Source organism: Acomys russatus, chromosome 21 (assembly GCF_903995435.1).
Source record: "Acomys russatus chromosome 21, mAcoRus1.1, whole genome shotgun sequence".
NCBI classification, from domain to species: Eukaryota; Metazoa; Chordata; class Mammalia; order Rodentia; family Muridae; genus Acomys; species Acomys russatus.
In genome coordinates, this window is record NC_067157.1 from 26,423,721 (window position 1) to 26,441,614 (window position 17,894).

The window sequence follows — 17,894 nt, forward strand, 5'->3', positions numbered from 1 at the left end:
AAAATGTCTCTGAACCAGGCTTTTCTGCTGAGCTAACTTCATAATATTGATTTCCATGAATGCTGGAATAAAAAATGAAAACGAAACCTTACATAAAAAAATTCTGACCATGCATTAAAAAGCATGTGTAATAAATTAAGTATAAATTCTACCCTAAGGTTCTAGTGGGAAATGGTTCTAGCTTTGGGAGCCTGATTTATAGATATCCCCAGAATTCTTTTCACATAATTATATCTTTTTATTAGATGGCTGATAATTTATTCCTTTTCTACCTATATAAGGCAGCAATAATTTAGTAAGGACTGACTTAATCAGATCATCATAATCCATCGATCTTTGCAACAATAAGTATGATTTAGTTATTCCTCCTCACCCCAGAATGCTGGGATCTATCAAGTATCCCGTGTAGAAATGCAAGCTCTCAGGAGCAGCCCTGAAGGATGAACTAGTCACAAATACTTCATGAAAGTTTCTACACCAGTCATCAAGTAGTACTTATAGAATAGAAAACCAACAAGAAAAAGGAAATAGCCTACCACACGGGGCACAAGCACCGGGGTTACTATTATTTATGTTATGAAACTATAGTGCCACTTCGTGTAACTGAAGCATATGGAAGTTAAGATAAAAGTGGACCTGAAAAGAATACCAAAATTTAAATGTAGGAATAAATGCTATTTCTCATTTACAAAACTGATCAGAGGAAATATGAACATCGCCGTTATGATGTTTAGGGCAAGAATTCTAGAGAAGTTTATTACCCGATTATTAACATGGTCATTTGTGTAGTCAACTGTAGTTAAAAAATATACTGCAATTAAAAATTACAAAAATCTGACTGCCTTCTATTGTTTGTGGGAAAGAGAAGCAAGATAATAAAGTGTATGAAAGAATAACATCAAGGGAAATTGCACTGACTGGATAGGGCTGGAGAGATGGCTCAGAGGGTAAGAGCACTGCTCTTCCAGAGGTCCTGAGTTGGGGGGACCCATGTCAGAAATTTTGTGCTTAGGCTGTATGCTGTGACCTTCGAGTTGCTGACCTTAACCTCACCACAAGGTCTTGTGTTGTGTAGGCTATCCTTGGACTAGTTACCTTTGAAAGAAGTAAAGAAGTCTCAACTTGGAACCACCCAGAGGATCTAGGAAGTTCTTACAAGGAACTACTCAGAGAACTAGGAAGTTCTACAGGGAGCGATTTAGGCTATTGCATTCTTGCCCAGGGGCTAGGGTGAGTGCTGGTGCTATCTCAGAAAAATGGGAATAGGGCTTCCTCAAGACCCACCTATTCTACTCCTTGGAATATACCCAGAAGATGCTCCAGCACACAAGAACATTTACTCAACCATGTTCATAGCAGCCTTGTTCATAATAGCCAGATCATGGAAACAGCCTAAGTGTCCATCAGTAGAAGAATGGATAAAGAAACTGTGGTACATATACACTATGGATTACTACTCAGCTATTAAAAACAAGGAATTCCCTAAATTTGTGGATAAATGGATTGAGCTAGAAATTATCATAATGAGTGAGTTAACCCAGAAGCAGAAAGACTTAAATGGTATATACTCACTTATATGTGCATACTAGCCCAAGGGGCATGTCCCACGAAAGCCTTCACTTATCAGGAAACTGGGACAGAGGGGAGGACATCCTATTGGGACTCTAGATGAGAGAAGCATGGGAGAATAGCAAAGTAGAAGGATCCAGAGGGTCCTAGAAACCTACAAGTAGAACATTATGATAGGCAGATTTGGGCCCAGGGGTCCCGCTCAAACTAAGGCACCAGCCAAGGACAATACAGGCGGTAAACTTTAAACCCCTACCCAGATCTAGCCAATGGTCAGAACATTCTCCACAGTTGAGTGGAGAGTGGGATATGACTTTCTCACGTACTCTGGTGCCTCACATTTGACCATGTCCCCTGGAGGGGGAGACCTGGTGGCACTCAGAGGAAGGACAGCAGGTTACTGAGAAGAGACTTGATACCCTATGAGCATATACAGGGGGAGGTAATCCCCCTCAGGAACAGTCATAGGGGAGGGGAATAAGGGGAAAAGGGGAGGGAGGGAAGAATGGGAGGACACAAGGGATGGGATAACCATTGAGATGGAACAAGAATAAATTAATAATAAAAAATTAAAAAAAAAAGAATAGATCCTATTGACCTTGCTCTATATATGTTCCTGCTAGTTGGCAATAAAGTGAATCTTGATCAGAAATGTCCTGACTTGATTCGTTATTTCTCGCGTCTCTGTATCCTACTTTCAATCCCCACTCCCTCTTTCAGGTGAACCCTGATTCGATTTTTCCCGTGGGCTGGGACCCAACACTGAGGTCAATTCCCAGCAAGCACATGGTGGCTCATAACCATCTGTAATGTGACATGATGCCCTTTCCTGGCCTGCAGGTGTCCATGCAGGCAGAACAAAAAAAAAAAGGGGTGACTGGATAAAAACTAGTGACGCTATAAAACTCATGCAGCTGAATCTAAATGCTTTCAAGACATCCTGGCTTTAAATGTTAACAGCAAGCAATAAAATACACTGTTATTACTAAAAAGATGGGTTATAAAATGCTTAGTGTGACATAGACACTGAAACCTCTACTCCATGTCAGGAGATGTGAGATTCCTTAGGACATCTGTAGCTGTTTTTAGACTTCCATATCCGTTACCCATACCTGTTCCTTTCTGCCAGGTAAAGGTTGAGTGGGTGGGAGGGTGGAGGTGGCAATGCAGATGGAAGTGATAATTTCATAATCATGTTAGGGCTGATGTCTTACTTAAACATCGTTGCCGCATTGGTTTCAAGAGATGAATGCATGTACTGACCAAGACAGCCTCCTCTGATGAATTCAGACATGACCATAACACATGCGTCAGAAGACACAGGACTCTTACTCAGAAATTTTTGTAATACAAGAAAGACCACAGACATGGTGCTGCTGCAGTCCGAGCTAAAGGGTGCTGCGAGGATCTCGCTTCTCTAAAGACAGCAATGCAATAGGACAAGCCAGAGTCACCTCCACTTTCCAGGGGGAGAAAAGCTGGATGGGCATTTCTAGAAATTACGACTCACCAGCCTCTTTTGTGGCCTTATTCTTACTTGCTAGGCGCTACAAGATACAGAGCGGCCTATTAAAAGTGTGAAGGGAGGTGGGGGGGGGTGTCCAGCTGTAAAACTGTTCATTCTGAAACTCAAATACAACATGGGCATCCTATCAAACTCTTCAAGGAGAAATGGAGAAGGAGTGGGACCACGGGAGAGCTCGCGACTTACCTTCCTCACTTAGGAATGGAAGCAGAGAGGCAGAAGAACTTCCTGGCTATAGAAGGGGCTGATAAATGCTAGGTCCTGGTAAGCTTTGCTTCAGATCGCTATATAGTAGCTTTCCCTCAATATGCAATTCATTTATAAAAGAAAATTCATAAAAAAGCATCACCTTAAAACTGTATAGTTGTTAGTAAAATAATACAGTTAGGGACTTTTCCTATATATTTCTGTTCAATGAGGAACTATATTCATATTCACGTTGATGATGTATCCTATCATTAGGAGGAAAGCACATGTATTATAATATTAATATAGATGTGTATTCTTATTACTTAATTTTTCATGAATATCATTTCTCAGATTGTAATAAAATCTATAAAACAAGATGGCCTGCTATTTTCTTACGGAATTCTTTATTTTTAAAAATCCTGTGCCATTTGTGTTATAACACACATACACACACACACACACACAAAAAAAAACCCACTCCCAATCAGATGGAGTATCTTACCTTCAAACATTAGAAAAACAATAGCAGCCAATATGGCTTACAAAACGTACACACAATGTGTGAGAAAGTGAATTTTACCAATAGGTAACTGATACAGTGTTTGGTAAGAAACTCTTTAGGCTTTATGCATTATTTCCATTTCACCTGTCACTGTACAAAAAGACAGCATGGGTGCGCACCATCTTGGATTATTTCCTAATGAACACACGTTCTGTTATAGGTAAACTGGGATGGGACAATGGTGGGCTTCTGAGTTGGGTTCAGGGCTGGATAATGTAGGGTAAACTTAAAGAAATGAAGCAATTCTTTGCCCCCCCCCCCCTTGTGAAGACAGCAAACACAAGCATACCATCCTCATCAGTTTGGATAATCGTCTCTTCGCTCTCCTTCCTCCCCTCAGGGTTGGTTAGGATCATCTTGAGGCTGACATTTGTATAAGGCGGCAGATGGTTCACAACATGCTGAGGGGCTTTGGGGTCCATGTCCAAGCAGTCCGCCCTGCTCTCGTTGTGGCCACGGAAGTAATGGTAGCAAATTGTGACATTAAAAGTGTGGCAGCGAGTAATGTTGTAACCCAAGGACTCCCAGTCCACAGCAATGCGCCTTGCCTGGATTTCAGCAATCTTCAATGTCTTTGGGGTTCGCATAGGTTCTGAGAAGCAAATCAGAGTTGCAGACAGATGTCAACATGACTATGAATTCTTTTGGAAGAGAGATATGCTAAACATGACACGGCGTATGCAAGTCCAGTGAATGTCAAGAGGTTATTTGGGTTTTAGTGTTTTGCCTATTCATAATTTTATTTTGGTAAGGTCTACAGACTATGATTCAATACTAAGCAAAGAACGAAAACGTCAAACAACAATGTTTCCTAGTACTCAAGAACTTACCAAATAGAAAATCAGAAACGTGAAAACAACGCCTGACGATTGTCGCCGTTCAGTTCCTGTCCTTTTCTTTCATCATTATTAAGCAAGCAGATTAGCTCATATATCAGAAGGGACCAGAGTCAATGTGCTCAGTGATTTGTCATGTCACTAAGCTATGGTGCGTACTAATTAGTCTAATTGTAACACTAAACTACCATTTACCAAAAATGACACAGATATTAATTAACACTAATTATTTCAGCAATGGAGTTGTTCATCAACACAAATAAAAAATGCAGGAAAATTACAAGAACGTATGTGGATATTAACACCATCTTCTCTCCTCCTTGATCTCTTTGTGACTTATTTGCTAGGAAACACTCAAGTCTGACAAGCCACTCACTGTCATACACACCATACTAGGTGGTGAGTTTTCACTCAACTGGAAAACGCTGGCAGGCCTGAGCACTTGGAGGAGACTGGAATTCGTCCATCACCGACTCCCAGCGGTATCCACTCCTCATGCAAGACTGACTTTAATTGTCTAACTTAATCAAAATAATTACTCTACGAAAGTCAGGGCTGTGGTGAACCCTACACAGCACAGAAACCAGAACACAGCAAAAATGTTAAGACATCGATTAGACAAAAAAAATAAAGAAGCCGAGGCCAAACTCAAGGTCTGGCTGGCTTCCTCCCTAACTCAGTCAGGATGGTCAACAACGTTGCTAATTGGAAAGCAGTAGGGATAAAAGCAAAACAAACACAAAAGGCCTGATTTGGATGTTTTTTATACATTTTTTTTTATATTTGAGATTAAAAAATCTCAGTTCTATAAAAATAATTAGAATGCCACACAGATGGTAAGCCTAAAATGGGACTCCTGTTCAGTGGCTGCAGTGTAGAATGGGAAACAATCCCAAGTGGGGGCTACTTTAAAACGGCAAAACTAAATATTCCCTGTGTGCCCATGTACGTTAAGTGTTGTAACATCGAGTGCTTAGGTTTCAGGTGTTGGGAGGCCCTCTTCAGGTTTCAGTGTGCCCCCTGCACTAGATCTGACCTTATTTGCCATCCTAAACACACAGAGAGGCTGAAAGAATGCAGCTTTCTAACCATACCGGCCTTTCCATATTTAGCTCTTTGTTACTCCTTTCCCCAAAGGGGAAGTGGGTGAAAGTGAAGTGTTCTTCCTGTTTGGATCAGTCTTTGCCTCCAGTATCCAGCAGCTGACCAAATACTAACAGCTGCATTAACTCTACCCATCTCCACAGAAACTGTAACTTCACAATTGCTGGAGCATCAAGACTTTCTTCAGGGGCCACGGTCAACTTGAACTAGCCTTTGGCTATAAAGTATTCATTTGTACCCAGAATAAGGAAGTGAAATCTCTGGAATATATGAATGAGTGCCCCCTGGATGCCAATGACAGAAAAGACCGCGATAAAACCTCTTGCTTAGTAATGCTACCTGCTTACATCGGTCCTCTCCTTTTGAACCTGGTATTTCCTCTTTCTGTCCCTGCATTTCTTTATACCTGAGCCACCATCTTCTTTCACCATCTTTTTTTTTTTTTTCATTTCATGTCACTGTTCAGGTTGCAGCTAGTCTACAATCTAATATCATTTTGTACATCATGAAAGAAGGCAGTGCCCATGTGCACAGGTTCTCACAAAACTCAGTTAGCAAAGGATGTATAAATTACTGTGTTGGTTAATTTTTGTCAGGCCTAGACGTATCTGGGGAGAGGGAATCTCAGCTGAAGAACTGCCTCCATCACACTGGCCTAGGGGCAAGGCAAGGGTATGAGGCATTTGCTACATAAGGATCCAGTCCACTGGGGCTGTGCTACCTCTAGGCAGGTGGGCAGAAGTTGTATAAGAAAGCAGGCTCGACCAGTGGTGGGGAGCAAGCAGGTGTAGGTTATGCTTCCATTGACACTGCCTCAGGTTCCTCCTTGAGCACCTGCCCTGGATTTCCTTAATGGCAGAATAATTGTAAGAAGTAATAAACCCTTTCCTCCCCAAGTTGGTTTGCTCAGGCTTTTTTTTTTTTTTTTTTTTTCAATCATAGCAACAGCAACTAAACTGGCACAATTACTTATTAGGTAAAAGTGCACTAGTGCACTTGGATAATTTGGTTTGCATATACTTAAATATTGCTTATTTGTTTGGCATTCATAGCGAATTGCATATGAAACTCAATACAAATCAGGGAAGGGCGTATTATTAATCCTATGCATGTATGTCACAACCAACATTTCAGCCAGTATTTGATTAAGAAAATAATTTTGACATTGTTTTCTAAGACATGAGGAGTCTTTCAACAAAGTCAGTCTGTTACTCCCATTTCTCTTTTGCTCTCATAAACTGAATAATTGAATAAACGTAATCAGCTACCCTATTCTTGTTAAGCAGAGATTTAAACATGGTTACTTTTGGACTTGCTGCACAGTTTGCGCTGGCTTGGAACCCAGCTCCTTCTCATGCCCTCTTTAAAGAAACATAGGCAACACAGTAAGGGGAGGCCGGGCGGTGGTGGTGCACGCCTTTAATCCCAGCCTTTAGGAGGCAGAGGCAGGTGGATCTCTGTGAGTTTGAGGCCAGCCTGGTCTAGAGAGTAAGTTCCAAGACAGCTAGAGCTATTACACAGAGAAATCTTGTATTGAAAAACAAAACAAAATCAAAAACCAATAACTAAAAGGCAGTAAGCAAAAAGGCTGTACAGCAACATTTTATAGGACCTTTAAGGAGAAACACAATTTAACGTAGAGCTCTTCAAGCAGCAGATGGTCACATAGAAACGCCTACAGGTTATTCATCTAGTATGAAACAAAGGTGGACTGTCATGAAAGTATGCAAAATAATACGGAAGGTAGTAAAATGAATAAAACACAGTGCTAGGCCTAAGGAGCTCACCCCTTATTTTAAATATATTTTATTAATTTATTCATATTACATCTCAATTGTTATCCCATCCCTTGTATCCTCCCATTTCTCCCTCCCTCCCTCCCATTTTCCCCTTATTCCCCTCCCCTATGACTGTGACTGAGGGGACCTCCTCCCCCTATATATGCTCATAGGGTATCAAGTCTCTTCTTGGTAGCCTGCTATCCTTCCTCAACATAATAAAGGCTCTATATCACCCCTTATTTATTAAAGATGATAAAACAAGAAAAAGATTCTATTTTGATTGAGGGAGACATGAATGGAACACTGCGGTGTGTCTGAACACAAGAGGGAGTGATAAATTCTTCTTGTCAAACAGAGGAGACATGTGCATTAGGTCTCAGAAGACAGAATCTAGCTCTTCAGACATATTTCAGATAAACAACACAAAAGCAGAAGAAATAAGGTGAAAAGAAATGTGGAACATAATTGCACAAAAGAGAGAAAACTATGTATTCCCAGTTGCTTACTTTATAAATACCCAGCTGGATAAAATGGCTGGAAAGACTGGCTAGACAAACAGTGAGCGAAGCAGAGTTGAAGTAGAAGTGACAGTTTCTGGGCAGAAAGTCAATGTAGTCAACCGAACTGCCTTAGAAAGGTAAGACTGGAGGCTCTGTCATACGTACTGACATTGGGGTAGGGACATACAAATACTGCACTATGTAAGGAAATAACCTGGGCTGATCAAGGATGGAAAATAGAGACGGAGTAGGTACCGCATAGAAGGAAACAACTAAAGAAATGGGTGACCAGTTGGATTTAAGATGTATGAATAGGTATTATATATCTGCTCAGAAGGAATGGCATAAAAAATATAGTGCTCTTAAAAGAAAAGAAGACAAAACAAAACCAAGATCCTGCATATTAAGAGGTTAAATGATATAGTGACTCAGTATCTCAATATCATTTAACCTATTGCTTTGCTAGCCAGGAAGTAAACTAAGAAGCAGGAATGTAAGGATCATTTTAGCCAAGTCTTAGTTTAGGAAGTAAAGCAAACAAGCAATAATTGAACTAACTTATGTTTTGGGAAGCAAGGCATATAAGCAATAATTGACCCAACTTATGTTTTAAATACCTGAGGAATTCTGAAAAAGATATCTGAGTAGAGGAGAGGCACTGGTCTACCTTCATAAAAGGAAGGGGTATGTACATCCCTTCAGAGGCAGAGGCAGAAGGTAGCAGAGGGAGAGTGTGGATGAAGGGGAAAGCGAAGGTCTGGGCGGTACAGGGAAGAAGGCAGTGAGAGGAAGAGAGAGACAACTGAGACATTAGGATAGCGTGTTAGAGAGTAGGAGAAGGGCCGTGGACCTGGAGCTATGTATAACTACAAATTCATTCATGAAAAAGCCTGAGAAAGCTCACTGAACAGAGTTTTAACCCATGCTACATCATTTTCTAAACAGCTTCTTCTAGAGAGCCGCTAGGTGAACAGCGGAAGTCAGACCTTTAGACTGCTGTGGCATCCCATTCGTCCAGCGTGATCCTGCTAGGAACTATCCCAGTCTGATTTCTGGCCATGCTCCTCAGGCCCCGCTAGGTTATTTAAAACACACTGCTGTCTGAGCCCACCTTCTTATCGATTAAGGAACCATCAAACCATGCAGCTGGATCTTTTATTTGTCTAAATACTAATGTTTAGACAATGTTTTATTGTCTTTAAAACCTTAGCTCCTAAAAAGAATTAAGCCTGCTTTACTGATACTGCCCAGAATGGAAAGTAGCCATTTGTTTTATTTGTTTATTTGATTATTTTTTTTTAAATTGAGCCCCAAATGAGTGAAACAGATTGCTCTAAATCATACTCCATCAATTTGGCTCCCCAATGATAAGACTGTTTGTGAATCTGATGTGCATTATGAACTGAAATGGACAAACTAAATAAAACAAACATGAACACACAAGTGTGAAAAGCTCAGATTCATTTTCACATGTGGGAAAAAACAACAACACTGAACTGTGTTATTTTTCTTCATAAAGTGTTAGGAGATTACATCATCAGATTAAGAGAAGAGCTCCCAGAAAATTGACACACACACACACACACACACACACACACACACACGCACACACACACACACACACACACACAAACGTCTTCAGCATCAACTGGAACTGGAAGAGAGCCATGGGATGCTGGAGTATTTGCTTCTATTAACTTGGTCTTTGGGTTTGTCAATCGCAAATTTTGTCTCTACTGTTTTAGGACTTGATAACTTATTTCTGTAACAAACATGGTCTTGTAATAACACATTTGTACAATTATTGTGCCCTTTTTGCTGAAAGTTTATCTCACTATACTATTGGTGTGTGTGTATGTGTGTGTGCATGCTTGTGTGTCTTTGCATCTTAAAAGAAATGAGGGTTTAATAATGAGACAGAATTCACCTTAGAGAAATGAGTGCATCTACGTAGTTGAATCTATCCATGTGGCTCCCTTCCTTCCACCTTTTGTGGTATTGAGGATCAAACCCAAGGTCCACAGCACACATAGGAAAAAAAAACTCTATCCTGGAGCTACACCTCCATCCATCAGTATAGTATACTAGTTTGTATTTTGTGCCATCACCACATACAACAGAGAAAAACAATGGTTTAACCTGAACCAGGAACTCTTCCATGTTACGGTGGTAAAGGAAACGCCTCATGGTCCACCTTAACAGACCAGTCAACATCTTTCTGAAATTTCTTTTCAATGAACACATTCCTCCAAATTCTCTCCTACATTGCCAACCAAGAGATGAGGCTGAAAGAAACTGTGCCGTTAGGACTCAAAGAGAAGTTGAGAAACTCTAAGAGTGAATTCATTTTGGTATATCATGAACAATGCTGGAGACAGAGGAAACAAAAATACAGAAGAGAAACACAATATCTGATCCTTCCTACAGTCCAGTCTTTGAAGATGTTCAAGCTCTTTTTTTTTTTTTGAGACAGGGTTTCCTTGTGTAGCCTTGGCTGTCCTGGACTCACTTTGTAGACCAGGCTGGCCTTGAACTCACAGCGATCCACCTGCCTCTGCCTCCCAAGTGCTGGGATTAAAGCTGTGTGCCACCACCGCCCAGCTCAAGCTCTCTTAAGAGAGATGACACCAGTGAACAGATAGGCACAGACTTCTATTCTGTTTCCCTTTCCTGACAAGTCAAGGAGAACTCTTCCCCACTAAGGTTTCCCATTTGTTTACTTAGTGCGGGTGTCTGAATACAGACACTACAATGTATGTACAGAAGAGAGAGAGAGAGGAAAACACATGGGGATCAGTGAGCCCCTTCCACCACAAGGGACACTGGGATCAAACTTAAGTCCAAACTCAAGTTTCCAGACCTGGAATCAAGGGCCAGTACCAGCTAAGCCATCTTGCCACCCCACAATATTTTTGTCTCATTATTAATTAATTAATTAATTAACTTTACATCCTGATCACAGGCTCTTCCCTCCTCTCTGCCCAGTCCCACCCTCCCACACTCTTTGCCCAGTCTCCCTTCACCTTCTCCTCAGATATTGGGAGTCCCCCACCCATGTACCAAACCCAAAGGCCTCAAGTCCGTCAGTACTAAGCGCATCCTCTTCCACTGAGGCCAGATGATATTTTTTTTTTAAAGATTTATTTATTTATTATGTATACAATGCACATCAGATCACATTATAGATGGTTGTGAGCCACCATGTGGCTGCTGGGAATTGAACTCATGACCTCTGGAAGAGCAGTCAGTGCTCTTAACCACTGAGCCATCTCTCCAGGCCCTTAAAATCTCAGCTCACTATTGCCGAAACCCGGGAACGAGATATTTTTTTTAATGCAGTAAGAAATGTCAGAATAGGAAGCTCCACCTACCTGGCTGAATGTTGATCAGCAACATTACCTAATTTTCTCCATCCTTTCTCACATTTGTTGTCTATTCCTTTCTTAGCTATTACAGCAAGAAAGGCAATCTTGTATCTAGATAAAATATCAGGTAGTGTAATTGCAAGACTAATCTATCTGGTCTTCAACCCCACAGGAGACTTGAGAAGGAATGAAATTTAATTACTTTAGTGAACTGGAAGTGCAGGATAGCAGCTTCCAAAATGAGAAGGGAAAAAAATGACAGAGGCAGTTTACTGCCTGAACAGTCAACCAAAAAATTCTATAACGATGGAGCATCATCTTCAGCCTTCTGGCCCAATATAGATGACAGATATATTTGTGAGGCAGGAACTACTGAGGACTTGCTAAGCTATTTAGGGGTTAAGATGTTTTTAGGTCAAGAGAGAGGTTTTTAGTTGGCAGGGAGGAGAGATGATAGATACTGATTCTCATTCAGAATTTTAGACTCACCAAGATAGGAAAGATGTTTTCTACAAGGATGCCAAGTGCAATTAGCCAAAACACCTTGAATGTAACATTCATATGAGCCTTGGCTGTTTCGTGGTGGCTTTTCTTACTGTATCTAATTTTTCTACTTATGTGTAATAATATAAATGTATATGTCAAAAAATAAAAAATAAAATAAAATCTGAAAAAAAAATATCAGGTAGTGGCCAAAGCTATATCAAATCCACAGCCACTGTTACATAATTAGTACATGGGTCAAGATGCCAAGCCTCATTGTATCCACTTCAGTTCTAAACAGATCAAAGTTGGGATTTACACTGACAGCAAGTTATATGTCACATGTTGAATTCAATTTGATAGGATAAAATGAACTATTTTGATCCTTTTCAAAAGGTTAGTAAAAGAAAAGACCACAGTGACAGAGGAGACCCGTTGACACTTTGAGCCACCACCCTACAGCAAGAAGTTGTTCTAGATATCAATAAAATAAAACAGAAGCCTTTTCTTTTCTTTCTTCTTTCTTCCTTTTTTTTTTTTTTTTTTTTTTGTACTTGCTAAACAATGTGAGACAAGACAGGTCAATATTTATAACCTTTTGTAGTGATAATCTCTAGTTATTCTGAAAGAGTTATGAAAACAAAAGCTCCAGCAACCATCAGAGAACAGAGGACAGCGATCCTATCTCCCTAGAATCTGTTTTTCATGATAAAATTTATTATCCAGCTGTCAGTCAGAGAAAAATAGAAGATATCCCAAAGCTCATGAGAAGAAAAAAAAAAAGGAGGATCTTGTCAACGGTGTACACAGACTAAGAACACTGATGCATGGCAGGAGCTGCTTGCTCCTGGCTGTCTTCTCATCAGAAATTTTAGATGCTCACAGCAAAACACAATTACCATTCCATTTATCGAAACAAATACAAGGAAAGTGAATTTTCTGTCTGTCAGAGAAGATATTTGCCAGTATGAACCAAAATAGGATTGAGATGAAATTTTGGAACATGGATGAATTAAAATAAATAAATAAAAAAGAAAAAGTAGTGCTGCACCTTGGGAAAGGAAATTGTGACATTGTAAGAAGCCATTTTCTACTCTTGACTTCGAGTGTTTGTGTTTTTGTTCTTATTCTTGTAGTAAGAATGGAGTGTGATCAAGGTGTTATATTTCATGTCTTTTCAATGTTAGAGCCTCGTTAGCCATGCCCAAATAATTTCATCTCTGCTCCCACGGGTCAAGTTGCATTAGTGGCAAGTTGAGGGGATGGCTTGATTAGTGCTGTAACATGAGGGGGCCTCAGGACCAGGAATAATCACAAAGCAGCTGTCAGTTCTTCTGGTTTTCTGGCTGAGTGGTTGAAGTGACAGGCGTAGACTCAAGGGATATACAGTGACAGAGGGTATCTGGCTCATTCAGTTATCCTGCAGAGTCCCAGTAATAGTTACCAGGTGCCACCGGAACCACAGTGAGCTTAGCATCCCATTACAGGACAAGTTATTCTCACCGCCCCGGAGAGCCTCCCTGGGGGTCATCAGATACTGCACATGTTAGGACCCTCCCTACAATAACACAAAGCAAACAGTTTGATTTTTTTTTTTTTTAAAGAATACAATTACCAGAGTGACATCAATAGAAAAGAAAAAGACAATGGCTCTCTTTTCCAACAGATATACCTTCTTTCAGAGTGTCCCAATAGACCCAGTTTACAAAATGTTGCTAATTGAAAACTCAGGAACCTTTTGCTGTGTTTTATTTACATTATTTGCTGTTGCAGTGCATTAGATCATGCAATCGAACTCATGAAACACACTTCGAGGCATCCTGCATTGTATGTCACATGTTACTTAAAACTTTAGAGCAAGTCCTACAGGTGATAGTCTATACTTGGAGAAAAATTTAAAAGAGAGAGATTTTAAGAAAATAAGATCATCTACGTGTATAGAAACAATCTTCATTTTTCTTATAAAAATTTTTAGCCTTGGGAAAAATAAAAAATTTAAAGTAAGGTTTTCTTACCGTTAAAACCTAGCCAACGAACATGATACTCTCCACCGTTGAGTGGAGAGTGAGATCTGACTCTCACACGAACTATGGTGCCCCTTTTCTGACCATGTCCCCTGGATGGGGAGATCTGGTGGCACTCAGAGGAAGGATAGCTAGTTACCAAGAAGAGATTTCATATTCTGAGAGCATATATAGGGGGAGGAGGTCTCCCTCGGTCACGGACATAGGGGAGGGGAGAAGGGGAGAAATGGGAGGGAGGGAAGAATGGGAGGAAACAGGGGAAGGGCTAACAATCGAGATGTAATATGAATAAATTAATAAAAAAAGTCAAAAAAAAGAATCATTATTAAAAAAAAAAAGCAAATTGTAGAACACAACTTTATAACGCACAGCATAAGAACTGATATGACTAAAGATTAGCTGCAAACAGCCATGGAAAAATTCTAAAAGATGGTTTTCAATGTATTGTCATCCCTTACAGGAGATGAACTAGATTATTCATAGGATGTTCTGAAAACTGACGTGAATATTTTGTACACTTACCATAGACACTGGTCCACTGCATTTGCAGTCAAAATTTATTTTTATGAATATTTTTACTTCAAGAACTAAAGAAAATAATGCTTATAACACTCTTTGCTGCAAGATCTACAAGATGACTCCAATTCTCAATTTTTTTTCATACAAGCAGTTTTTCATACAAGCAGAAGTGTCTCTATTTGCCCATCCTTTGGTGTTATGTTTGCCTCCTAAAGATAATTTGCTTCAGTTACCAGGATGAGGAAAAGGGAGAGTGTGTTGACATTCTGCCCAGATCTCATAAGTCTTCTGTTCTCCAGTTTGCTCACACACTGTCTAGAACAGTGGTTCTCAACCTGTGGGTCTTGGCCCCTTTGTAAGGAGTCTAATAATTCAGAGGGTTGCCTAAGACCAAAAAAAAAAAGACAGATTATTTACACTGCCATTCATAACAGTAGCATAATTATGGTCATGAACTTTCAATGAAATTATTTTATGGTAGGGGGGTCACCGCAACACAAGGAACTAGATTAAAAGGTCACAGTATTAGGAAAGTTAGGAACCACTGTTCTAGCCTTGAGATAGCTGAGCCGAACTGCAACCACTACATCAGCGAGGACCAATGAGATCAAATCATCTCTGCATCAACAGAGTCATTCAAGAGCATCAAAATCTATAGTACTTGCCTGATCTATGTCTGGTAAGTGTCACAATATTTATAGTCACTCATTGCACTTAATAAATCAATTTGATATGTACGGGGAAATTACATTATAGATCTGCATGCCCAGCGCAATAATTTAAGAATCTGACTTCATTACTACTAGCCAGTGCTAATGAAGCACAAACATATTTAATATGTTTTAGTAGTAAAAGAAAATGATTATTAAGTGACTGACACTTGTCACACACTGCTGTGCTGTGGTATATGATTTAAAACATGTCTTGTTGGAGATGCACCATTCCAGTTGCCTAGGGGTAAGAGAACTACCCCTAGAAAAAAAGATTAATTTTTAAGGCATACTGATGAAAGGCAGAATAATTATCAGTAAGGTAATATACTTTTCCCTCCCAGAGTTTCTGCCCCTGGCACAGTACCTTATTCTGCCCCAGCCATATTGAATTAGCCAGAAAAGCATAACTTTTCTTTTATCTCCATTTTAAGCATGCGTTCCTTAAGACTCTGGTCTTCATCCTTTCGGTATTGCCTCCTCCATCCATGTGGGTGGACAGATTCTGGGATGTACACTTTGCCTGCCTTGGGTGTTCTCTTATTATACTCTAATCAACTTCCCTAGCTTAACACGCACACACACACACACACACACACACACACACACACACACACACACACACACAAAACCGAAACAAATGACAACAAAAATATATGACTTACGAATAGACTCATTTGATCTTCCTTTCCCAAGACTCTTTGGAAGCAGGTTAATTTCTTTATTGTTCCCAGAGACTAATAATGTTGAAATAATAGCACTTCAGAATGATGTAGTATACACTTTGATGCAAAGGCTTCCCAGCAGCCTTCTCTACTGCAACCTGGCACTTGGTAAAATATCTTAACTTTGTACATCAGTGAGTCCATGATGTCTATAAAACCCAATCTGCATTATAGTCCCGATATCCTTATATTGAATGATTGTGACTGTATTGAAAAATTAGAACATATATTCTTACCCAAACTCCTTTAACAGCAAACTTCCTGAACTACACACACCAGTCTGTCAATCATAACAGCTGTGCGTATTAATTGATGCAGTGTTCCAAGGGCACTGACTCTCATGGAACTCTTCCCTCTGCACCCCCAAAAATTAATCATAAAAAGTCACATGATAATGAACTTCCAAGTACATCCCAATCATTTTGCCCCTCAGAATAATGGTGAGCTCAATGTACAACATAATATCCTTCCATTCCTTCTAGAAATTGATCAAAGACACTGAGCTGCATCAGTCCCATATCTGGGGGAAAGAGATTTCTAAATTATAATATAAAAAAAAAGCTAGAGTGGACAAGGTGCTTCAAAAGTGATCACAGCCATTGATACATTCTAGTACATAGCTTGGGCTCTTAAAACACAAATCCTTGCTATGTGTTTGATTCACGGGACTAAAAGAAAGATAAGGACTTTGCAGCCTGTGATTCTGAGTCCATTTCCTTTTCCGAAGGCACCATTTATTCTGTGCTTTCATGCATGATTAACAGCTTGCAGATCCTTCACATAGAATCAATAGCTGTGAGGTTTTATATTAGGTTTGGAGATTAGACAGCCTTGATTATAAATTTTATCGATTTGTACAGCTTAGCTGCAGAAATCCCTAGACATTTTCAAAGATTAAATTAAAAGGAGATATATGGCCTGCACACACTAGAAATGTGTGCGTGTTTATAGGATCTGACCTCCTTATCCTCCATTCCTCCAGATGAATAAAACTTATTTAGTTCACCAAAACATGAATCAGCGTGTCAACATGCGTCAAGCTGAGATAGTAAATACAGAGAAACTGTGACAAAAAGAATTACAAAATTGCTCACAAATCTGCCCGAGACTGTAATTAATACAGGCAACCTGAGAGCATTAATTGCTTCAGCTCATTTGTAAATTAGGGAATCGACAGGGAGAATAATAATGAACTCTCTGACTTCTACCTGGCATATCCGAGCCCACGTTAGAAGTGAAGATTCACGGTCTCTTCTGAAATAGTGGAAGGATAACATTATTTTAATAGCTAGAGAAGTAAATATGGTTATCTTAAAGACAGTAAATAACGTGCTGGTTATAAAAATCCATAACCCCGGCTGTTTTGTGATAGTGTCACCTTAAGAACGAGTGTAGCACTGCTGTGTCATCTACGTCCAGTACTGTGAGTTCTGAGGTTATGCAGAACAAATTTTAATAAATATCAGGCAGGGCTCATATTGTCAAACAACTTCAAAAGTTGACGTTCCCCCTTTATATGTTGCACTGAGAAATTTGCAATTACCATTTCCATTTTTTTCCCACTTGACACGTAAGTATCTTTCAACAGTTAAACTAATTATGGTCTGGATCTACATAAGTTCTTTATATGATGAAGAACATACCAGAAATATTTGTCTTGATACGAATATTGAAAGCATTTAGCTTCATTTTGAAAACTGTGTCGCAGTAAGTTTTATAGCATGTACCACCTTGAGCATGTTTGTGTGGCCGGTTAAATGTTGACTGTGTTGGTCTTGACAAAAGATGAAATCCATGTAAGGTACATGAGTAAAAAAGCAATTATGTGTCATTGGCTACTTTATGGAAGGCATTCGGTGCAGACACTTTCCCTTATAACTTGCTAATGGCTCTAAACAGCTCCAGAGGAAAGCACAAAAATAAGCAACATGTTTTCCTTGTGTCTGCATGCAAAATCCTGATAAAACAACGGCTTAAATACTGTGTAAAAATCCCTGGTCTC

At 39.7% G+C, this 17,894-nt stretch overlaps 1 protein-coding gene across 4 annotated transcripts in view; it reads right to left on the reverse strand.

The window, feature by feature from the left end:
• Ptprk (protein tyrosine phosphatase receptor type K) overlaps window positions 1-17,894 on the reverse strand; it is a 529,549-nt gene that overhangs the window by 118,561 nt on the left and 393,094 nt on the right. For all 4 annotated transcript variants that reach the window (XM_051164144.1, XM_051164142.1, XM_051164141.1 and 1 more), the window contains exon 8: window positions 4,135-4,437. In XM_051164144.1, the coding sequence (XP_051020101.1) occupies window positions 4,135-4,437 (303 nt within the window). The remainder of the gene's footprint in view (window positions 1-4,134; window positions 4,438-17,894) is intronic.